This window comes from Triturus cristatus, chromosome 9 (assembly GCF_964204655.1).
Source record: "Triturus cristatus chromosome 9, aTriCri1.1, whole genome shotgun sequence".
Taxonomy (NCBI): Eukaryota; Metazoa; Chordata; class Amphibia; order Caudata; family Salamandridae; genus Triturus; species Triturus cristatus.
In genome coordinates this window covers 848,441,634-848,467,469 of record NC_140592.1, presented here as the reverse complement: position 1 = coordinate 848,467,469, position 25,836 = coordinate 848,441,634, and the positions used below count along the sequence as shown (strand labels likewise).

The window sequence follows — 25,836 nt, the reverse complement described above, 5'->3', positions numbered from 1 at the left end:
CACAATTTTTTCTGCCCAACCAAAAGTTCCATGGCTAATAAATGCACACATTTTGCATGAGTTAAAAAGTGTTTCAGCAGGGCCTACTTAGAAGTTCATAGCTTTTCATTTTCACAAATGGTGTTTTGTGTAATATGCTTCTGCAACTGAACATTCTCTTTCTTCCACAGCCTTATTTTAAAAAGCTTTCAGAGAAGAATGGACTTTGCAGTAATGGAAATGTTCAACAAATTGTTAAAATATCAGACGAACACATTCCAAGATTCAGGACTCTCAAAAGTGGCTATTATCAGGTAAGGGCAAAAGAAATGAAACAACGAAAATTATGGGGTTTTTTTTGTGTGGAGTTACTGGTAACCTAAAGCCTCTCCTGTCTTTCCAAAGATTAATAGAATGATCACAATGTAGGTATGTCAATCAGCAAGAAAATTAGGGGGCAGATTTACGTTCCCTGGCGCATCCCTGCAAATCAGAAGGGATGCGCCAGGGAAGATGCGTCATGCAAGTTTGCCTTTGCGCCACCGCAGATGCGCCGCATTTACAATGCGGTGCATCGTGGCGCAAGGACAAGCAGATGCGTGACGCATCTGCCGGCGTAAGGTTGGCGCAGTGCTGAAGTTGTGTCGCAAGCGCGACGCAACTCCAGCACTGTTCCAACCTGCCCTATCCCTAACATGGTGCGTCACGCCTTACACCTGCTTGAAGCAGGCGTAAGGGTTTGACGAACCAGCGTCGGAACAGTGACTGCGTGATATCTTGTAGATTTCACTGCGTCACTTTTCCGAAGCTGTTTCCGACGTAACGCCCACCCGGCATACATTAAACCTGACATGGGTTTAATGTGGCGCAGGGCTTTACAACGTGACGCATCTCCCTAGATGCATCACGTTGTAAATCTGTCGCAGCATGGCGCTAGCTTTGCGCCGCCGCTGCGTCACAAAAGTGATGCAACGCAGCGCAAAAGTGGCGCACGGGGCTTGTAAATCTGCCCCTAGGTGTTTTAAATCATGATTTCAGTCAGGCCTCTAAAATGTTTTCCACACTGCTTAAAGTTCATTGATTTCCTCTGCTTTTGGCACTCTACTTGGCCTCTCAGCGCTTTACAAATAGCGAGAGCCAGACCTTACAGTTAAATTCCTAAACAAAGTATGCACATTCTTATACAGTGCTAGCTTAGTTTTGTGGTCCAGGAATTACATATACAAGGCGCTAACTAAGCCATTTGTTTTTATTTAGCATTTAGAAGGTCAATCCGTTTGCACAGGCCTTTTATTTTGGGATCAGCACATGTTATAAAACGATGTTGCAATGGAGCACAGGCTGACACAAAAAATCATATCGCATTTTTCTTTTTGCCAAAAGGAAATTGTGGAGACCATTCATCTTTATTTGGTGAAAGAATACATCACTCGTATAATGAAGAAGAAAGTCAGCTTCAAGAGCCCTGAGCATCAGAAGATCCTAGCAAAGCAAATGTTTGAAAATGCAGCCCAGATGAAAGAATGCTGCATGACTCATGTAAGTTTCATCCATGTGTTTTTAAGGTCACTAAGGGGTGGTGCAGGCTTTTGTGAGCGTGTCTGGTTACAATTCAGGACTGAACGGGAGCAAGACTGAGGTACAGATTGTGTGAAATTGTCAGTCTGTCTGATCCAGCACCCTGTGGCTAAAATTCTAGGTTACAACCACCCTGACAAGTTCCAGGGCCCAAAAACCTGGGTGTCTTCTGTAAGCAAGATTTTTTGAGGACCAGGTCCAGAAAGACTGGTCTTCCAGTTTTTGTCTGCCAAGGGTGGTGATGAAGATCTCTCCTACCAGAGTAAGAGCAGATGTCTATTATCAGTGCAAATATTCTCTCCCACCTCGACTAAAGCAATACAGTCCACATGGGTTTGTCTGGTGCATGTGCTGGTATCTATATAACATGTACGTAGCTGGTTACCAAACAGAGTGCTACACATTAATGGGGTGTCGGAGACAACACAAGACAGTGTACAAGAATTGGGGATTCACAAATGTGGATTACCCACCGACATTACATTTCACATACTTACAGTTTTATCATATTTCACACATAGCTACACATTTAGGCGCGCAGAGATTTGGCGATTTGCCCACAATCACACAATGTTTTGTCAAGTAACCGCCTCAGGACTGGAATCCAGATCTCCAGTGTATGCAGCGTAGCCACAAGTCTGCATTTCTCCATTCTGGAGAGAAGAAGGAGGAGAGCTGCACAGGTTGCAGAATGTGGCAGTTCATTTGGCACATAGGCTCTTGAAGTTTAACTATTATCTGTAGACCACTGTGTACGGCATTGGCCCCCTATGCAACAGCAAATCAATTTTAAGGTGCTCAGTTTTGTTTAGTGATACGTTCTTCCCTGATCTTCACAAACCATATAACCCCGCTCCCTCACAACAATCATCTTAACCCAATCTAGAATCATGACTACGATTTATAGGGGCATTTCTGTTCCACAACATTGCAATACCCTCCCAGCACAGTTTTGCCATATCCTTATTGATGTTTCGGACAGCCTTAAAAACCTACCTTTTTTATCAGCGTTGCCTCGATTCAGAATACCATGTCGGTGGCAGTTCACAGGCCATAAATATATAAGGGATTTGGCATGGAACGATAAATGAGGCCTTTTGTATCCATTAATGGAAGTCTCAACTTTAAGCAATGACTATTTTCAAGACCAGTTTGTGATCCATACCAACTTCATTGGACAGCATATTGTAGGCATCAGATCTCTCCTGTAACGCGTTGTGCACTATCGTATCGGATCTGTCGTAATCTGAAGGATGGATTCTAGAATCTTCTGGTTTACTCATGCCTTGAACAGAAGTCATTTTCTACTGCCTATAGTGGCTTGTCAAGTCGAACTTCAAGTTGTCAACTGGTCATCTGTTGGAGCCTTTCAAACAAATACTAAAATACAGGCAAGTTGCTTTAATGATGAGAAGCAACAGTGAAACAAAACTGAAAAATTGTCTTTAGCAACAGTGGCAGCCAGCACAGGTAAGAGCGGTGAGGCGGGGGCAGGGCAGGGTGGGGAGTGGAGTCACCAGACGACAGGATAGGTAGAAGTAAATAAAATAAAAACACTTACCTTGTGCTCCCTGCATCGCAGAGTCGGTGATGCGGGGAGCGCAAGGTAAGTAGTTTCATTTACTATTTTGTTTAATTTTACCTATCCCGTCGTCTGTTGACTTACACCGCACCTCGCCACCGCCCCAACCGCCCTTCCGCTCTTACCTGTGCCGGCGACCACTGCTTAGCAAGGTCATCAAAAGCACTTTGGAGGCATTATTGTTTTCCATTTCGGATAAACATTACACATAAACAGAAATGTCTAAAGAGCCAGTACTTGAAATCGGCTCTCCCCCTCACAGACACACAAAAACAGTAAGGGGGCTGGTGGTTAGACCACTTGACAGTTTATGAACCCAGGGTCTAAGGCTCTTCCAATTTTCATTATTGGTGTATTATAAAAATAATTTCTAGTAACATACTTTGAATGTATTAATCTAGTCATCAGGAATGCTTCTTGCCTTTAGTTTCATCCTCAAGAAACATAGCGAAAATGGTTTATTAAATAAAAGTATATACATTGTTGTAAATCATATGCTGGAAATTAAAAATGCTCGCCAGCCAGTTCTCGTAAACCTTGCACGTGTTTCGACTTTCACATAATCCCTGATAAACATCCTCAGTTAAGCAAGCCTGGGGAAAGGAGAAGCAATATTTCGCAAGTGCCAGCGAGATGTTCTCTCTCTAATTTCTCAATCACATACAGAATAGGCTGGTCAAGACCTTTACCTCTGGTGTCCTGAGGACTTTAAACCAAGAACCCTCACACCGGGAACCAAGTACATTTTTGATTTTATTTAGTACTTGACTCTAAGCATAGTGAAGGAGAGTAATCCAAGGCTAGCTCAGGAAGGTGTTGTGGATTAGAAACTCAACCAGGGCTTTCACTTAAAATGTAAAATAAATGACAACACATACTTGTAAATCCTATGCATCAAAGTACAGAAATATACAATATTTCAATAGGAAGAACTATTTGGAACTCCTCCTTAAGGGCCTTGCAGATTTAGCACGGTGCAATTAATCTACCCTAAATATAAATATTTGTTGCAAAGTTCAACTAACCCCAAAAGTTTCCGTCTATTCCCATTATTTGTCAGGCACCATGTGACAATTTGCATGACTGAAAGTCGTAACCTAGACAATCAGCAATCCTTCCTCCAGGAGGTTATTAATATGGGCATTAGCTTTTCAACATTAAACACTTAGACCTAGAGTTGTTGTCAAGATATTCACAATTCAAAATAAAGCCCTGCTTCCTGTGGCAACACATTTCCCAGTGGCAAACACAAGCGCACCCAGGCTTTCTCCTGACCATAAAGTAGTGACCTAGAGAGGCCAACTATTTTCTAGGCAGACTTTAAACAATAACATGCAAATTAATAATAAACCTTGTCTGCAGCCGCGGCCTGTGCAGGTAAGAGCGACGGGTTGGTGGGATTTCCACAGAGCACGACGTGGGGAAAAATAATTATTTAATTTTTCCTCATGGTCGAGTGTCGAATCCCCCCCCCCCCCCAACTCGGCTCCACCACTCTTACCTGCAAGGGCCGCAGCTGCTTGTCTGAGACTGATTGTTAATGGCTGGCCTGAGCTAAAAAGCAAGGTTGATGGTTATGGGAGGTCTCTGTTAGCCAGACTTAATTTCTTTATTGCAGGTTTATGGGTTCTTACCCCTGGTTGCTTTCAGTTTTTCTTTTCCAGCATCTACAGTGGGCTTTGCATTTCACATATAGGGATTTAAATATTTTAGCACCGATGCCTTGCCTCTCCATGGTATGGCACCAAATCGACAAACTTTGCAGACCATGTGAGGGGACCCTGAAGCTGCATGGTCTTATAGAATCCGCCATAAAAAAACACTGTTTCTTCTGCACGCACCAGCGAGGTCAATTGTTCCACTCTCCCTATCTGCTTCTTCTTGTTTCTTGAGGCACAGCAAGTGGTAGTTAGCTCAGGATGAGCTTCTAGAGCCCAGGGGTTGTCTCCCACTGGTAGTTCACCTGATGAAGACTGAAGAGCAACTTCATTTGTCCTCACAGAACATGAAGGACGCATGGTTGCACAAGCCCACTATGGATTCAGATGTGCCCTGGAGATTACTTCTCTAACTGGAAATAGGACACAGAGCCACAATTTTTATCATGTTCATGTAGGGTACAAATCAGATTATTTACTGAAACTTTTTCTTACACTTCCCCTGACGAATGGTTATGGTAACCCGAAATGCATTGGGAAAAGAAGGAACTTTCATTCTAAAGAAACACTATTACATATTTCGCATTGTGATGTAACATTGTTAAAGAGACAACAACATTGACTCATGTGTAAACTCCACAGAAACACTTGATTATAAATGTTGATGCTACTGTTTAAACAAAACTGTTAAATACAGAAATGAATCAGCAATCAAAAGAAATGGTTTAAATGTTTTATCTTCGGTCAAGCATGTTTACCATTGTTTGAACCTGATAGGTCTATGAGTAGTGCGCCTTGTGTACTGTGTACATTCTTTGTACTCCAAGGAGCACAGTAATTAACACATTTAGTATAAGGTAAGTCGGGCCTTAGATATGAATTCAAACCACATCAAATAAGATACAAAATAAATTCACATAAGGTCAATCTGGGCAGAGATATGAATTTCAGGTGCAGGAAACTACATATAAAGTTTGTAATATGGTTTGAACATGAAGGGTCCGATTCATGATGGGCAGACACACTTGTGGGTGCCCCAACAGTCTTCTTGGTTCACCCTTCGCCAGTGGACAGAAGTGTGACACGTCACATTGAACATGTTCACAACCCCTTACCTCATCTTACCACAGCAGCTGATCTTGTGTAATGGTAACCATTGGAGGTGGCAGTCCAAAAAGATCATAAACCATTTTAAACCAACTATTACTGTGCACAGGATACCTTTACGGGATCTCACACTAAAGCAGAGGTCCAAAAAACAGAGATTCAAAAGAAAAAAACACAAGGGGTATTCACAGGTAAATGTCTCTCTTTGCAAACGTTGCTAGCTCTCATGCCTACATGATCTTCAATTCGGTTTTTGCTTTTTCTATGAAACTATTGTTCTTATTATTCATGTGAAATATGAATTTACTTTGTACTTTAGGTATGGAGTGCTAACTAGAGTTTTTTGATGGATAAAGAACATGACCCCATAGCAACCTTGTTTGACTTGGCCCTTTTGGCAGGTTCAACCCAAAACTTTTTGGGATTCTCCTAGCCTTTTTCTGTAACCTGGTGTTGGTGATTTTAGGCCTCTGGGCACTTTAGCACTGTGGTCCAGTGTAAAGTGCGTGCGCTCTCTGTGTACATTAGTGAGATTGGCCTGCCCTCCCATAGGAATGCACTGGGGATTCCCTGATTAGTGTGTGTCAATGGTAATTCGTGGTATGGGAGGAGCAGAGTGGTCGAGTTTGGTATGTATGAAATTGTAAGAATAAATGCTGCGCAATTGTGTGTGCAGATTTATTATGACTATTTTAGAAGTTGGCATTTCTGTGTGCTATGTGTCTGCCTGCCTGATGTGAATTGCATGTCTGGCTTGTGAGTGACAGTGGCTGGGAGGTGTGTGTGGCTCCAGGAGGGGCAGGGTGAGACAGCGCTAGGCTGAATGGGACATCTGTGCTGGGAGTAGTGGGAGGAGTAATCCCCTGACTCTGATTAGGAGTGTGCCTGCCCTGTACAATGCTGTTTCCCCCCTGTGGTGTGTCTGATCACCTAGCCCCCACCTGACAAAGGGGAAGAGGAGCTTGCAAAACAAAGTGCTCCAAATGCCCCCTGAACCAGTTGCATCTGGTTCCCCTATGCCCTGCACTACAGACAAAGGAAATGTTGGTATAAATATAGGGGCTGTGATCCCATGAAAATTTTCAGTTCTGGTCTTGTTCCTGACGTGCTGGGGGCTTGCTGCTGCTGGGGCCCAGGAGGTACCGCCATGGGGGCTTGCCTCCCTGCTGGAGGGCCCTGTGTGCTGGCCTCCCTGGACCCAGCTATGCCCCTGGAAGGCTCTTGCAACCTGGAAGCGCTTATCTTTATTTCCCAGAGCCTTAAGGACTAACATGCTGGATTCTGGCTTTTAGTGAAAACAAGGAAGGCTTGGGTCCTGTACTCCCCAGACTGGCCCACCCAAATATTGAAATCACAGAAAGGTGTCAAGGGAGGTTTATTTTAAATATCCGCGATAATCCTGAGACCACTAATTCTGAGGTTTTTGAGCATTTTATTCCGCTTAGTTTTGATAATTCAAAAAGACATTCATAAATCAATTGGACATGTCTTTTAAAAGGAAACACCACATTAGTAAATCACACAATTGCAACACATTTGTATGCGTGAATTAGAACCATGTCTTTTGTGAGACAATATATAAAACACATACATAATACCAAACGTTATTTGTGACAAAAATATATACAACAAACCAATGATCATAAGACAAACATCGATAAATTATGTGTGCCAGCCTGAAATTAAACCAGTCCTGCATTTGCACTGAAAACACAAGGCGGACAATTGCTCATTCAAAGACACATATCTACTGTCCTGCCTGTGGGAGGGTGGGGATGCATATCCTACTTGAGGGTGTTGACAACCTAGAACAAGGGGGAAATAATTTCTATTCAGTCCCCTTGTGGCACACCCTGTTCTACCGTCCCCCACACTCAACAGCCAACGCATTTCGAATCCCCAACAATTCCCGGATTCTCTTCAGGACTCGGACTTGGTTTGGTTTCGGCTCTTAATTGTGCTGCAGACAGATGTCCATTATCTGTTCTTCAATTCATAGTGTTTCAGGCTGGCACACATAATTTATCGATGTTTGTCTTGTGATCATTGGTTTGTTGTATATATTTTTGTCACAAATAACGTTTGGTATTATGTATGTGTTGTATATATTGTCTTCTAAATCACGCATACAAATGTGTTGCAATTGTGTGATTTACTAATGTGGTGTTTCCTTTTAAAAGACATGTCCAATTGATTTATGAATGTCTTTTTGAATTATCAAAACTAAGCGGAATAAAATGCTCAAAAACCTCAGAATTAGTGGTCTCAGGTTTAACACGGACTATGGCTTTTAGTGCCCCGTGAGCACTTTTATTTTAATTTCCTGGCCCCTAAATGGAGAGGAGAGCGTGGGCTTCGCAGCGCGGTGCTGCAGCCCTTGTGGAGAGAGAATGAGGGAATCCCCATCGTAGGGATTCCCCCGTAATGCTATTATAATTGCGGGAGCCCACCCCGCATTTTGCCTGCTCAGTGGGGTGGTGTAGTGGGCAAAAGAACGATGGATTTAACCCAGATCTCTTGACTGGGGGAGAATGTCTGCATTGTCAGCATTCCGTCCATCAATTGTTTGTTGTAAAGCTTTTCGCCCTAAGTGGGATGGGTATTCCCAGACGTGGGACCCGTGCTCACTACGCCACTGGAGTCAAGCTATCCTGGCTGATGACGGCTGATAGCCAGAAACCGGTCCTAGGATGCTTGATTCTGGTCCAGGGAAGACATGGCTTGGCAGTTCGGGCTGGACTGTTCTCATGAGGCACAGGGTCAAGACTGATTTGCATATGGCCATGTCTAAACTGGGGTGGTGTAGTGGGCAAAAGAACGATGGAATTAACCCAGATCTCTTGACTGGGGGAGAATGTCTGCATTGTCAGCATTCGGTCCATCAATTGTTTGTTGTAAATGCTCAGTGGGAGCCTACCCCCGTGACGAAGGGAGAGCCCCGCATGTCGCAGAAGCCAGGCGGGAGCCCATCCCGAACTGGTGAACCAACCAGGAAGTAGACAGACGGAAGCTGCAGCCGGTGAACAAGCGGGGCTCCCATGCGTGAGGGAGAGCCCCGCGTGCAGCAGCAGTGTGGCAATTGCGGCAGAGGGGGCCCGAGGCACATTGTCGGTGCCTGCCCCCACCGCATTGAAGAAGAATTGCCCAGGAGAAGATCGGAGGAGGCAACGTGGGGGCCAGTTCTTTTAAGTAAAGGAGGAGTGCGCACCTTGTGGATGCTGCTGAGGCAGCCAAGTGGCCCTATGAAAGCCCCCCCCCCCCCCCCCCCCGAGAACCCTGACAGTTGGGACAGAGTGCATTTGAGCCCCAGAGGAGGCCACCTGGCCTGGGGGGTCATAGGTGGGATGGTGAAAGGGGGCAAGGCCCTATGGTGATTTATGCACCTTGTAGTGGTGTTACTGTGGTGCACTACCGAGTTCCCGAATAATAGGCATATGTCCAATGTCATTTATGCGTAATGTTATGCCTAATGTCATGCTATGAGGTTTTGGGATGATGCCTGATGCGTAATGTGTTTATGCTAAGGTGATGCCTACAATGATTATTGCGTAATGTGATTTATGCTCATGAGGTTATTGCATGATAGGTTTATGCTAATGAGGTTTGGGCCTAATGTGTTTTATGCCTAATGTTATGTTTATGAGGTTCATGCCTAGTGTATCCCATGACTAATGCGTAGTGTGATTTAGGCGTAATGTGAGTTATGCGTAATGTGACTAAGGCCTAAAGTGATGCAGACATAATGTGTTTATGTTGCAGGTGATAATGCTTAGGCCATTATGGTACTAGTAGTTATTGGTTGTGTTTTGCATTTACTTACCTACATTCTGATGGTTCTGACAGTGGCCCGATTAGCACGGTCCTGTATATAATCCCCTGTGAATATTGTGCGTGCCAGTTGGCACAGTGTAAATGTGTGATTAGGTTTCTAATGTATTTTATGATACAAAGGCTATTTTTTTATATAACCCTCTGTGGAGTTCCTTTTGTAGTGTGCCTAGTGTGTTGCTGCTGTGTGTGTGTTGCGCAAACGCTTTACACATTGCCTCTGAGATAAGCCTGACTTCTCGTGCCAAGCTACCAAGGGGGTGAGCATGGGTTATCTTCAGTGTGTAACTCCCTTGCCCTGACTAGAGTGGTGGTTTCTGCCTGGCTTTGGCGCAAGCCTTTGCCAACCAGAAACCCCATTTCTAACAAACCTCATTGCTGGAGATGATGCAGGCCTGCAATCTTATTCCATCAATTTCTGTGGCCACCCACAAGAAAGGCCATACCCTCGACCAAATTTTTTCACAACTTAGACCTATTGGCAAGTCCACCATTGCCTATTACTTGGTCAGACCACCTCCTTCTCAATTTCATAATTCCTAACTTAGGTACAGTTCTCCTGTCAAATACAATTCAGAGGGACTCCAAATACAGGGCTTTTCACAAAATATCTATCCCGATGCTAGCAGATCGCCTCAATCGATCTTCCCCGGAGCTGACAGGCAACCCTGATATGGATGCCCTCTCATTAGATTTGTGGCTCTGAGCAAACATTGATGCCGCCGCACCCGCAGCCACACGCTCCTCCAAGAGGTCAGCCCCCCATTGCCGTGGTTTAATGATTCCCTCGGAATTAGAAAAAAGAACTGTAGAAGAATGGAAAGGAAATGGCGTAAACATTATCTGCCTGAAGATAGGAAAACTTATAAAGACATCCTAAAAGCTCACTATACCTTGGTGAGGGTGGCTAAGAAAAACTTCTTCCAGACCAAGATAGAATCGGCCCAAAATAGGAAGAAAGAAATTTTCAGCATAGTGAAATCATTCACCTCCCCTAAAGCCAGCAAGAAGGAAGGGCCTCGCATGGCGGAATGGTCTAGGCAGATAGCACAATTTTTCCATAACAAGATCACCGTAATCCAACAAGACTTTGATAACATCTCTGAGGAAGAACTGACCTCTACCACATGGCAAATGGAAAATTTGTCTTGCAGGAACCCCCTACTCTACTATCGTTCCCCGAGATTCAATTAAAAGAGTCACTTTCTCTTCTCTAAAGCATAAAGTCAGGTTCTCCAACTGCCCCCTGCCCAGTGAATATTCTTAATCTATTAGCTCCTGTCATCAATCCTACAGCTAATAAGCTGTTTAACCTATTCCTCTCTTCTGGCAATGGGCCACACTAATGGAAGCAGGCAAAGATTATACCCCTCTTAAAAAAAGCTAATGCCGATCAGACTGATCCTGCCAACTACAGGCCAATCTCCCTTCTCCGTGCCCTCTCTAAAGTGCTAGAGAAACATATAAACAGGGCCCTCTTAAAGCACATCGAAGACCGGAAGCTACTTCATGATTCTCAATCAGGCTTTAGGTCTAATTATAGCACGGAGTCTGCTTGGTTGGAGGTGACAGAATTTATCAACGGTAAGCTAGACCAAGGAGGAAAGGCTGTCTTGATCCTACTCGATTTATCGGTAGCCTTTGACACAGTTCCACACGAGAGGCTCCTTGATAGACTAGCAAACATCAGATTGGGCGGGACCGTCCTAACATGGATGTCCTCCTCCTTGGATAACAGATCACAGGACATCTGGCAACCCCCTTTTTCATCTCCCATATTTGCCATGAATGTGGGTGTTCCCCAGGGCTCTATTCTCAGTCCCACCCTTTTCAATATATATCTATCACTCCTTGCACCTTTGGTAGAAGAAGAGGGCACATAAATTGTCTTATACGCGGATGACACTCAGCTGATTTTTACATATGACAAAGGAATTGTCTTTGACGGCGCAAAGATTAGGTCCTGCCGCACAAAGGTATTTAATTGGCTGAAGATAAATCAGCTGAAGTGTAACCCGGACAAAAAAGATGTCCTCTTCTTTGAGCAACCTGAAACATACAACTGGAGCACTTGGTGGCCAAAAGACCTGCCACCCCCACCCTCAGCTAAGGAGAATGTCAACAACTTAGGTATTGTCATCGACAATACTCTCTCCATGTGCCCTCAGATCCAAACTTTAACAGGCGCATGCTTTGGTATACTCCACATGTTAAATAAATTCCTACCACTGCTATCACCCGACAGTGCAAAGATTGCGGTGCAAGCCTTCGTGACATCTAAACTAGACTATGTCAACAGTTTGTAACTCGGTTTGCCCAAATGTCTCATCCTGCTCCTGCAAGTGGTGCAAAACACAGCGGCCAGAGCTATTGTGAGGTCTTAACCCAGATCAAGTATGACCCCATTCTAAGCTCCCTGCATTGGCTATGTATGAAGGAACGGATCTACTTCAAAGCAATGGTGTTCTTTTTTAAAGCTTTCTACGGCTTAGGAGCCAGCTACCTGAAAAATCGCATTAAACGCTAGATCCCTAAGATCCACAAATGCCAACTTTGCCCTCGTTCGCAACATACGCAGTGCGCGTATGGGGGAAGATCGTTGGGTTTCCTCAGTGCAAGGATGTGGAACTATCTTCCAGAACCTCTGAGACCAACCACAGACCTGTTAACATTCAGAAAGAACCTTAAAACCTGGCTTTTTAAAAACTAACCCGTCCCCATCTTTCCAACCATTCTTCCCGCTGTTTTGCGCCAGGACACTCTAGTATGAGTAGTTGTGAGCTATATTAAATGAGCTATTTCATTTCATTTTGTATGTTTATGGTTCTTGTGGGTCTATGCAATATGTTTTTTATTCAAATTATGCTTTATAATTAAATATTTACAACTGAAAATACAACATTTAAAAATGCAAAGGAATTATAACAAAGAGTGATACTTCTGAATTGACCTTATGTATTTTACTCCATGGAACATTTTGTTGCTGATTTTTTTATTTTTTTGATACATTTCAGGGATCACAGGCAAGATATTTAAACGATGCTATCCCAAAATTGGCAGAAATTGTCAATCTTCAAGACATAGATGCTATCAAACTCGTGGTTGCTTCACTTGCACATCAATACCCTGATATAAGGTGAGTGTTGCATGTTTATTGAAACTGCACTATGAGTTTGGTGGCCTACAAAAAATGATTAATGTTTCGATTCTTTCCATTTGTTTGACTCAATTCTTCTGAAACGTAGTTTGTTAATTGAATTTGCACTTCATAAGATGCTGTAGAGTACTTCATTTCCACTCCTCCTTTATCACACCAACTCTTAATGCATATGCTTTGGTTATATGTTTGATTTTTAAGGTTAAAGTGGAATCCGTTTATCCTCATAATCGAACTATGAACTCTACCGGATAAGACACCGTTTTTTTTTATTTTACTCTACGGTGGAGCTTAACCTGCTCATATGTACATCCATGTACTCCCGCTGTAATGTCTCTGAAAAAATGGAAATGGCCTACATATGCATTTTGTCGAGTAGAGAAGCTAGAACAAAGTTTGGTTCCTAAGGATTTCAAAGCCTAATGGTTTCGTCATTGGACTACACCTCCTCAACTTACGTGAACTCCTACACCTTCCATTACTTGTGGAATGCGTGAATGGAAGCCTGGATAAGTGTATAGATTAATGTTTTTCTTTATTTATGTACTTTGTAATACTGTAAATTGTGTAATGTGGCACTCTATGTTAGTAAACATGATTGTTGGAAACAGTGTACATGAGTGTGCGAGTTAAGGTTGAGTGAGGACAGCAAATGTGTCAGCTTAAGTTAAAGCCTTACTCGAAGTAGTCAATTTCCCATCTTTTTAGTGTTTGTGATTTAGCCACTACTTCATTTAAGCTTTTATTCTCCTTTAACCTCTCCTTTTTCTAGGGCAATTTTCATTGTGTTTGTTTTCAAAGGTACAGCAAAAAAAGGTCAGTGACAGCTGTCAGCAATCTGGTGTGATCAAGTGTAAAGCAGGCCAGGAAAGGCTTACAAATGTCCCGTGTCCAGATTCCTGGGCAAATGTGACCTGTGCCCTCGCACACACGAATTATGAGCTCACATATTGTATCACTCATGACATTCTCTATGACATCATTGATGACATCACTGTGCATGGTGAGGGATCAAGCTATAGTTACAGTGAATTTCTGTTTTGTGTTTTTCTTAAAGTACAATACTATTATTAGGCCTGGGTGAAACTCATGGAGTTTTACTCTGTAGAAAACCATGGACTTACAAAAAAACTCAGTGAGATTCCGTGAAATTCTGCAAACAGGCAGAAATAGGCACGTTGTGCTGCTCACACTGTGATTTAGTGCCAGGAGCTTGCTCTGCACTGAAAAATCAGCACAAACGGCACCATGCAGTGCAGCAGAGCACGCAGCTTCTCAAGTTGATTTTGCTGTCGCGCAAGTTGATTGTCTGCTTGAGCAGCAGCTTTCTGACCGTGAACGGTCTTGACCACCCGCAACCACCTGCGTTGGAGAAATCTCGATGTGAGCCCTCCTAGCAACCGAAAATCGAGCTTGGTGATGGCAAATCGTGCTGGTCAACTTACTATTTTCAAGACATGCATGAGAAAAAACTCTGCCACGTGGGGGTTGGCAGAAATTGGCCAAAACTCTGCATTACAAGCGCAATGCTGAGGGGCCAAAATTCCACCAATTTCTCTGGTGGAGCGAAATATATCACCTAATCCAAATTATTATCAGTCCTATCACATTACCCTAACCTTTTAACATGACATCAGATCAATAACGGTCTATTATCCCAATCATATATGCATATACAATTAATTTGCTTGCCAGAGTTGACTAAATGACATTTACACATTAAGCAACGATTTTTCATTGTTTGTGAAATAACAAACAATTAACATCAAACATAACTGAATCATGATTCGTAATCTTTTCATCCATAAATCAGTTATTGATTTTCATAGGTTCATGCCATTATAAATTTATCAATCTAGCTGCCAGCCTGTGACTTAGTGCCCACGCTATATAGCTTTACTATTCCTGTACCTGATCTTGGTGTGGAGATTGAACCCAATCTGTTTTAGAGTTATTAAATAGGACAGAATTACACACAACTGCCTTAACTCATTAATGTCATGTCAAGATCAACAATATCAAATTATTAAATTTCTCTTACCTGAATGCACACCATTTTCCTGGCCTGCTTAAAGTGTGGAATCCCCTTGTGCACCTGTATACATTCAATAAAATTAAAAACTGTTAAAATCCTTTCTGTACCCCTCCAAACTAGTTTAGACAGTCCTAGACAACAAATTGTTGCTTAGCAATTCTAATTCTGCATCATTAACCCAACTAGGCAGACACTTCCTCATCTGAATTTAATCCTGTGGGCATTAGGGTATCAAATCTAATTATAATTTTAGATTCCAGTTTCCGTATTTCCGAACTAGTTTTTGCTAGAACTCTAACAAAGGGGAACAATCTCAGTAGGATGGCATTCCTTTTGTGAACCACAAGAAACCCTTGGGTTTTACAACAAACAGAACAGAAGAAGCCTAGTTATGGTGGAGTGTCCCTTTTAAAGGAAGGTTTACCTCACCCACCAAAGGTGACATGCTTCATCGTAGTGTAACCTCCTTGCACCGTGAGGCCTCATGATGCAGGCTACAACACCCTCTCTGAGAGGGAGGGGTTCAATGATGATTTGAAAAGAGGTATTATAAATACCATAGATGAGTTAGATGTGATGAGGCAGCAGAGCAGAAAATAAAGAAAGTGATAGCTCAGACTAGCTACAGGGTATGCAGATATCTTTATTGGTGCGTCCCTGGGCTAGGATTAAAAACCAAGACACAGCAGGAGTCGATTCAACTTGCTTCTGGGTGAAGAGATGGTAGATTAGTGGTAGGTCGACATGTTTCAGCATGTTACCTTCAACAGAGATGTGGGAGCCTTCTCCAGGACCAATTATTGAGTCTTCTGCTTGATACTGTGCTCATATACAAAAAAATAGATAACTAAGGTTTATACTAAACCAGTGGTCTTTGTGGCATTCTACGTAATCAGGAATCCACTGACTGTTTACCTGAAAGAGTATATGCAGTTTCTTCATTAAATCCACCAACTCTGTGCACTTTCCAAATCATACTGTTGGAACTAGATATCTAACGAGGCCTCACATCACTAGTGGTAGCCCCTATGTACACATAACAGCCCCCCATATTCCAAGTAAGGCATTGTCATAAATATATTTATAGCCATCAAAAACAGCATTGCTCTTGGAAAAAAGAGTCGGGTTTACCCGCTAACGTCAACCATCATGGCTCAACTCTGCCCTGGTGTGTTGCTCAAGGTAACATCTGTCCTGTGTAGTAATGAGAGGTCAGAGATAAAACAAAAGAAAAAAGATTATCACAAGAACGAAAGAAAAGAGACTCATGGTATTTCACAATTCTTTACAGCATCTGTGACCCGTACAGTCACGTGGTTATATCCTAGGAAGCTTGGTATATAGTCAACCATTGTCAGAATAGACAAGAGTTAAGTAACTCCTAGCTAATCAAGTTAACCTGTATTGATGGAAATAGCAGTATAACTGTGCATATGTGTTCATTGGTGTTGATGCCTCTGTTCTGAGTCTGGGAGTAGATAACTCCAGACATAGACAAGGTAACATGTATGAGATGGCAGCATGGGTAGTAACCCCCCTCCTTTTTGCGTACAAAATAGGGAGGGTTATGTGAGGGCATGAACCAAAGGCTAAGGACGACTAGTGTGCATTTCAGTCTTACAATCCATTTATATATGGTATACAATTACTGTTTTTTCACCCTTATTCGAGAAATGAGGTAAAGAACCTCTAGCTCCATGGACTCTGGTCAGAGGAGTACCCACTAACATGGTGCCTTGACCTCATGAGAAGCGTTAAAGCTGGCGCCACTTACAGTGTTCCTACCATGTTAAGGGAATTGCTGGTAGCTGCACCCGGGGACAGAAACAGCCCGAGGCTAATGGCCAGGTGTTCCTATAATGGCATGCAATTGGTGCACTCTTTGTGTATGGTCAGTAAAAAACAGTGTACAGTTTACCGCCAAGCTTCTAGAATGAAGTAAGGGAGCTCTTGCTTGATATTTTGCAATCCCAGGTGTGCCCTAATCCAAAATACCATACCTTTATGGGGAACATAATCACTGGCTGCTAGCAACACCAGGGAAGAGGCATAACCCCAGGCAAGCGGCTGGTCGTTCCTATGAAGGCATCTAATTAGTGCAAATGATTGGCAGCTATAGGCTTCTCGTATCATGCAATTGGGCGCATCATGTCCAATGGCAATCGTTCTTGTAGTTAGCAAACATGTGGTCCTGGTTGTGCTTGGAAATGTGTTTTTTATGCAGAGGACCCGTGACCACAAGTAGATGAATATTTTTAAACCGCGTGTGCGGCTTAGGAAAATGACGCCAGTGTCCCCATTCTTAATCAATATCTGAATTAAACTCTTTCAAAGTCCACGTTAAAAACAGTGTCCAGGTGGTGCTAGGAATGTAGTTTTGATGCTAATGGCATTACCCGTGAACACCAGCAAGTGAATTTATTTATACCACATGTGTGGCATAGTGAAAATATGCCAGTGTCCCCATTATTAATCAAAAACAAAACTAAACTAAATGCTTTGACAATCTGCATTAAGCTATCCACTCCTGCAGCATGTAAAGTCCAAAGACATGTTAGAAAGTGTAGTCTCTTATATGCATGAGTATTTTGTCAACTAAGCTAGTGTGATGGTGAAACACCATTATTACTGATATACCTGGTAAAACCAGAATTCAGAGTGTAAGGTGTTGATGCTGTCATATCGAACATTATGAACTGTGAAAATGTACTCTTCTGGGTGAGGAATGTTATGTGCCATGTCAGTGTCAGACCGATACAGAAACTTTTTGTATGTCATTCTGTTGGTATGGGTCTTATTTCAGCCGCGGTCGGTAGTAGGAGTAACTGCAGGGCGGTGACGTGGGGAGGGGGAGGGGCAGGGTGGGGGGAAGTAAACTATGGATTACAGAGGTTTACTGGTAAGTTAACATATAAATTAATAAAACGAATTTCGTTGCGTGCACTGTATCCCCAAATGCGATGCAGTGTACACAACGAAATTCGTTTTATTAATTTATATGTTAACTTACCTGTAAACCTCCGTAATCCATAGTTTACTACCCCCCCACCCTGCCCCTCGCCCTCCCCACGTCACCGCCCTGCAGTTACTCCTACTACCGACCGCGGCTGTCTTATTTATCAAACAGGCAGACATGATGGTGTCATACCATTGATATTCCTAGGTAGAACCGAGTTCAAAGTGTATGATATTCATTCTGTCATGTGACACACCATGACACATGAATTTAAGAAATGTACTCTTCTTTGTCTGGACCACGTATATGTCAAAACCCCATATAAACTTTTGGCGCATCATTCAATCTAGGGGTACATTTCTCCTTGCTGTAGGAAGTACAACCAGACTAACCCTCCCGATTACTGTGTGTGTAAAGTGAAGTGTTACAGTGCCCATGGTCAGTCTGATAATATAATCTGGCAGGTTCTAAAATGGTGCGGGTTGATAACACAGTTGTCAATCAGAACACCGCCACACTGTAGGTCAGCACCAAATGATTAAGGGATGGAAGACCATGGAATTTCATCATTCAGACCATCCCTATTACTATGTAGCCTGTTTAACCATTTCTGTTCCTTTACAAAGACTTGCATGTTGGAACATAAGTCCATGATCAGATGCAACAAACAAGCTACTAAACTGACTACTCATTTCATTGAGAAGGGACATCGTGCAGATGATTTACTTTGGACAGTCCTTGACAAACCTAACCTTTCACCATTTGTCTCTAACATTATACTACATTTTTTTGTAAATATATTGTATAATATCTTTATTTATACTTGTGATATAAATAAATTCACTTACTATTGGTTACAAGTAATGCCATAAGCATCAAAACTACATTTCCCAGCATTACTAGGACACTGTTTTTAACGCAAACTCTGAAGCATTAAGTTCAGATTTTGGTTAATAATGGGGCAATGGCATATTTTCGCTATGCTTCCCTATATTGCTTTTTCTAGCAATACAGGTTACCTCGATTCGCCAGGAGTTACTTCCCACTTGTCTATGATGACAGTGGTTGACTATATACCAAGCTTCCTGGGGTATAGCCACGTGAGTGTACAAATGGATCACAGATGCTGTAACGAATTGTCAAATACCATGAGCCTCTTTTCTTTGGTTCTTGTGCCGATCTTTTCTATTTTGTTTTATCTCTATCCTCTCACTACTGCACAGAATAGAGGGTATAGCTCGCATATGTTGAAGAATACAAGTATTAACTGGTGAATCGTCCTGCCAACATATAGCTTTACAGCTCGCACAATGTGTCTGTGGAGTTCATCACCACTCTTCTGTAATAGCATTTATGCTCATGGTATTTTTCAATAATTTGCTGCATCTAAATGTGATGTGATATTCCCCAATGAAATTAGCCCCCGTCTTGCCTGTTTTTTAAATCTGCCAATGTTTCCTTAAAATTGCCCTGATGTTATAAGCTTTGCCATTATCCATGGTAATGAGACTAACACACTTATCTGCAGTGTTGGTACTTAAATTAGCCAATGGTGGATGTTACCTGGACATTTTATCCACACGTGTTACTGTGTCTTGCAATGTTTTTTGAGAATATCCTCTTTCCTTAAACCTTGCTTACATTTTTAATTTTTCTTCCTCATATGTTTGATCAGTACTGAGGTTGTGTTTGGCATGGAAAAGTTCCCCACAAGGGATACTGTGTGGAAGAGTGGGTGGGTTACTAGGCAAGTAGCATCAAGTTGCCAAACATACGTTTTCTAAAGAGATTGATATACAGTTTGTTGCCAATGACATGGATCTTGAGGTCAAGAAAATACACCTTCTCCTTGCTGATGTTATAAGTTAAATGTAGTTTCAAATTATTGCCATTTGCCTTCCCACAGATATTTTAGCCAGTCTTTATGAACCTGCGCAAATCACAAAAAGATTGTCTGTATAACAAATCCAAGGCTCAACATAGTTACAGAACAAATCTCAGTTGCTGACGACCTGCTCCTCCCACCAGCCAAGAACTACGTTAGCATAGAAGGCGACAAAGCAGATCCCCATCACTCTACCTTGGATTTGTCCGTAGTTCACTTTATTGAACACAAAAAAAATCTAGATGGACAGAAGTCACTCATACAGAGAAAAGGAAGAAATCAACGGCGGACCCCTCCACTTCACCTCACTTATAGTTCAAAATAATACAGCACGGTGCACTCCTCTTCCATACGAGCCATTGTGTGGTATTACTGCAAATGCAGACGGAATCTTGACAGAACAAAGAGTGGAACAAATTAAATAAGTCTCTAGGTCCATTTGACAAATTCTTGCTTTATTCAAATCCCATATTCAAAGTTGTAAAATCCAATGAATAAAAGTATCCAGCCAACGCGTTTCGTTCAAGCTGTCTTGAACTGCATCAGGGCTAATATTTATTTATCGTTAGGTATCAATTATAATTTCCATTTGGTCCATCAGCTGTTTTCTCAATTACTCACTCTGCGTCACAAGTGTCTGTAGTTTGCTGCGTGGATAATTGTTCCCCTAGTCCTAATACATGAATCAGTATCACAGAACGAAAACGCCGCATTCAGCCCTTCAACTTCGAAGGACTGAACACAGTGTTTTCGTTCTGTAATACTGATTCAGGTATTAGGACTAGGAGAACAATTATCCCCGCAGCAAACTACAGACACTTGTGACGCAGAGTGAATAATAGAGAAAACAACTGATGGATCAAACAGAAATTATAATTGACACCTAACGATAATGAAATATTAGCCCTGATGAAGTTCAAGACAGCTTGAACGAAACACATTGGCTGGATGCTTTTATTCATTGGATTTTACGACTTTGAATATGGGATTTGAATAAAGCAGGAATTTGTCAAATGGGCCTAGAGACTTATTTAATTTTTTTACGGGTGCACCATTCCACTCTTTGTTCTGTCAAAAGTCACTCATGTCGAGTAACATATCAATATGATAAAGGTAAGGTAGTGCCCTTGCCGTCAGAAAAACTCTACATGCAATGATGCCTAGATCATGTTTAATGCTGGTATGTAGCTTGCTAACATCCTGTGTCAGAAGAACCAAGTCACTTCCTACGTAATATCTTCTATAACCATTAGGAAATCACTGCTATCTTTGATATATGAAAAAGGGGCAGTAACAAATGCTCCAAGAAAAGAAATCAATGCACTTCAAAGTATCTTCTTGCAAGCTGCCTCTGAATTAAACCATAGGTCTCCCCAGGTGATTCTGTTGGTCCTTATGTATTTTGGGTATGAGATATGGGATAGGCAGGGTAAGATATTTACACTTCAAGTATTGCTACTTATCACAATTAATGAGACCATGATTTCCCCATTTAGATCACAATATTCGTTATGGGATGCCAATACCTCACTTGCATATACTGTTGTGTAACAATCCTGGCTATTCATTTGCTTAATGCTTTCACTCAAGTCCATTTCTTTAGATACTACATTACCATCTTTGTCAGATGACCTGATAAAAAATCCATCTTTTTTCAGTCTAGATAATGCATTGTGTTGTTTTATATAACTATCAAAATCCCACCTGAAGTAAAATGGTTGTATGTACTTATTATGTATTACAAATTACAAAAAGATATGCATAGAATCGATTTCAATGAATTTAATTATGTTTTTTAAAAAATTAGATACGTTTATTTTTAAATTGAAAAGTTGATTGAATTATTTTATTATAAAATAATATTTATTTTTATTTATTATTTTTAACATTAAATAAATGCATACCTATTTTTTTAAAACTAGCTTAATAAATAAATTAATTACTTTCAGCATTAGTTCTTATGAATGTTCTCTTTTAACTCCCTGCCTCTATTATTTTCTATGGGATGGGGTTACAGAAGCAGTGGTTGGCCAAGTGTGGTGATGTACAAAATCTGAGCTTGAGTACATTTGCTACTGTTTTGTGTCTTTTTTGGTTGTAGTGACATTAAACTCACAAATGTTGCTCCACACTCTGTATCAGTGGGCGAAGACATGCAAATCTACAATTTGTAGTAAATTTAAACTCAGAAATGGTATATAGCCAAAAGTAGTACATTTACAACAAAGTGTATGAGCAAATGTGCATGTGTATGTTGCACAAATTGTTAAAATTGTTTAACTTTTTATATCAATCCTCCAACCTATGTTAATTCCAAGCAAATTAAATTTCTTTCATCCTGCCTTTTTGCAACTATTTGTTATTCTTCAGGCCATTGTCTTGCTGAGTGACTATAATCATTCAACAAAATACCATTCAACTGCTTGAATGTACTCACATGGAATTTATCAAGTTATTAAATCATCAAATTGGCATACACGCCTATCATGCTCTTATTTGAGTTTTTTATAGTTCTGATTAAATATATCTGTTCCTTGGCAACTGTGCTACGTTAAGATTTTAAAGTCTAACTTCTTTCGTTTTTATGATACTTTTACAGCAAAAATCAAGTTGGAGCTGTCCTGTACATCAAGGGGAACCTAAAAAGTAGTGACCTAAAGTCAATCCTGAACATTCTGGATATTGGCGAAATACTGGACGATGATACACCAAAGCTATTCTCATATATAAAAGTTTCCTGAAGTTGTAACATGAATCAACACGACATTTGAGCCTATACATCAACATGGCACCGCTTGCAAGTGTACTACAATTGTACCTGTGACTGTACAAGAGGCATATTGAACAACGCTTGCCGTGTGGGAAAGCCCTGTGATCCTTTTCATTTTCACCATGGCTCCACTAGTGCTTAGGTGTCTCTTTGTATGGTTTTTAGTGATTTAAAAACCAAGCGATTGTTTGACTGCAATTGCTAAACCAAAGACCATTTTCTGCAATGCCAAATGGAGTCTTAGTTCTACTTAACAATTTTTCAGAGGCATAAGTGGAAGGGATTAGGGATTATAGAATGTTTTTCAGCAAATCGGTTACATATCGCTATCATTTCTGGAAATGTGTAGCTTGTATATTTTCTGTTGGCCTGCAATTACATTACTTCATTAGTGTTTTACATTGCATCCAGTCATAGTGCTTTGAGACAGAGAGATTAAATGAAAATGTCTGTAAAGTCCAACACTCTTACACTGAGTATCCCTTGGGGGTACCATAGTGTCAGTAGTCTTTATCCTTAATACATGAAAAACAATTCAACTAATATGTTCTAGAGCGCAGAAGACCTCAAAAATGTTTCTCTAGCCTAATAGTAAAGTGAGTGATTTTTGATTGGCGTGAGATTATTTCATTTAAATATTTTATTACTGTTGAACGTGCCTTTCCTTTTTAATTGAAGGCCAGCTGAAATACAAAATGGAGGTTTATGGAAATATAGCACCCTTCATGCTATCTGAGTGAGCAATAGAGCCTTCACCACTTCAGGAAGTAGATCACGGTAGTCTTTACTCCACGGCCTACTCTGTCAGAGAACCAGATGCGGTTTCCGGGTAGTGGCTGAAAATACCTGGCTGCCATGACAGGGACCAATAAAGTTCTGAACTAGAAAATAGGCATAAAGAGAAAGGTTAGAACCTAGATTCATGACGCTATGACATGAGTAGCTGACAAACAAGTAGGTGTCTTTGTGCATTTGCCAATTTCCCTTCTTGCTCCTTGCCACAAACTCTACCCACCTTTCTACGGGTGCCCCATATAGTTTCTTACACCTCATTGAGTTGGAAAAAGAAGGATTTGGGACAGGGGTCAGAGCAAACACTAAGGGATCCAAGTCAGTGGATGTGCATATTATTTTCTTGTAAATTAAAGATGCCCATAAGCTTTAATGAGTTTTTAAAAACAGAATAACGAACTCTTTGTTGAATACTATTCTCAACATGTACATAGAGGAGCGACTAAGCCATTAAAAAAAGCAATGCAGTGTGGTGCAGTGAGTGTTTCGGTTTGTGTGTTTTTGTAACTGCCATGTTTCTTTCTAAGTAGATCTACAGCATATGCAAATATTTTTAGAGACTGAGACGCTGGGGAGTCTATTTTGCCTTGTAAATTAGATGGCAGGTCAATATTTATTTTTCTTGCTAGCATTTTCATACGAGTAAAATACGAATCTGTTTCCGTGGTACGTTGAAAGAATGTAATTGTTTGTCAGCCTTTTTATTTTTCTACTGAAATTGATACATTTTGTATGGCATGTTTATTTAAAATGTTACACTTGGTACACATAACGTCTAGAATTAGTTTTGTACCTGTTTTTCGGTTACTGATGTTTGACTTTCTTTTAGCAACGTGAAGGCATTTGCCAGTAGGATGGTTCTGCTCAATCTGTTGAGGTGTTGATGAAAGACTGTTCTGTACCATGGCTGAATGCAGGAGTTTGTTATCATCTGAAACACATTGAGCGATGTTACCATGAAATGTACATCCTTTCTTTTTACAAGTGTTCACTGTAATCCTTGACTATGGATTGTAATGAATTGTAATGCTAAGGAGAACAAATGACCTTTTGGAGTACTGCCATGTTAGACTTTGCAGATCCCAAGCTAAAATGCTGCCTGATCTATGTAGGCTATAGAGGGAAAAAAGACTCGAAAACCTAACACATCCACCTGTCAATCCTTTATGGATCTCTAAGTATCATAATAATACCTTGTTTTTATATAGCGCTGTATACCACTGTTGTGCCATTTCTAGGTGCTTTAAATAAAGGTGTTGCTATTACTCACATTAATGGACATTAGCTTACTGACTTCAGAAGGATCAAACACGGAATTGGCTTTGCAGAGGATTAAACGTGTCCCTACAGATCATTGCATATTTCAGAAGCAACCGTTTAGCTCAAAGAGATGTCATCCTGGCCATGTAGGCAGGCAATGTTCCCGGGTAGCGCCAGTTGCTTTACATTCGCAGTGCATCAACCACCACTTATTACCGAGGGTGCGGCTAAGAAGAAGAGCGAAGAGACTACGCAATTGTGCACTGATTATGGCCTACGCTTTGAATAAATTGTACTGTAGCTCTCAACATGCAGCATATTTATAACCAATGTAATGCTTTACGACAGACCTCAAATAAATATTTTCTTGAACATATTCTGCACTCATGTGATGATTACCTAATTAGTAGACAAATCTAAGATTTGCACAATCTCCCACTGACATTTCTCTAGAAAAGGTGGGAAAACATCGCTTAATGAACAAGAGAGCCCATAGTTACTTGACCAAACCACATTTGCAAACCACCTTGAATGAAATATGAGTCCTTAGTTGTTTTCAGGACTTCAAATGGTAACCATTGCTCTTGGCTAACGCAATCCAGGATGATCGTGGGCATTTAGACTTGTGTGGAGCTCACTGAGTTTCACTCCATGGAATTCCATGGAGTTGGCGAAAAACTCCACTGAATTTCAAGGAGATCAGCGAGCGGGTGAAGTATTGCTTGGCCACCCCTACATATAAACCTCTCTATTGCCAAGAAGGCCATGAGTCACAAACTTCCTTCACATCCTGCCACGGGAGTAAGAACAAGCCCTTTCCCCTTAAGGTGCCAATAATCTTTATAACTAAGCCATATTTATTGAGCACTTCAGGTCTCCCGAGTAGGGCGAGAAAGCATAAGACGCACAAAAGATGTACGGAATGTGGAACAAATCAAACATTCACTCCAAGTCAAGAGATCGGGAGTGCTAATTCGCACCATTTTACGAAAAGGCGAAAGAGGCAATACAGAAATGGAAAGCATTTATTTATGCGTGCAAAAGTGATAATACTCACAATGATCAGATTGATGCTGCCTCGTCGGGTGAGTCGGTAGGGTTTCCCTCTAAGGTTTGGCTTTAGTGGACACAATACAAAAAGTAATGGAGGGTCAAAGGTATGAAATTCACAAGATACGACTATGTAATGGAGCTAGTGATATTGGTTCGCTAGACAGGGTACATCATTCATAGTTTTTGAAAAATACCC

General features: G+C 41.3%; 1 protein-coding gene across 2 annotated transcripts in view; it reads left to right on the top strand.

Annotated features, from left to right (window-relative positions):
- Nucleotides 1-24,963, top strand: part of LOC146798948 (tumor necrosis factor alpha-induced protein 2-like) — a 204,617-nt gene extending 179,654 nt beyond the window's left edge. For both annotated transcript variants that reach the window (XM_085626313.1, XM_085626312.1), the window contains exons 9-12: nt 171-293; nt 1,363-1,518; nt 12,747-12,868; nt 22,365-24,963. In XM_085626313.1, coding sequence (XP_085482439.1) covers nt 171-293; nt 1,363-1,518; nt 12,747-12,868; nt 22,365-22,506 — 543 coding nt within the window. In that variant the 3' untranslated portion in view covers nt 22,507-24,963. The remainder of the gene's footprint in view (nt 1-170; nt 294-1,362; nt 1,519-12,746; nt 12,869-22,364) is intronic.
- The last annotated feature ends 873 nt before the right edge of the window (nt 24,964-25,836 follow it).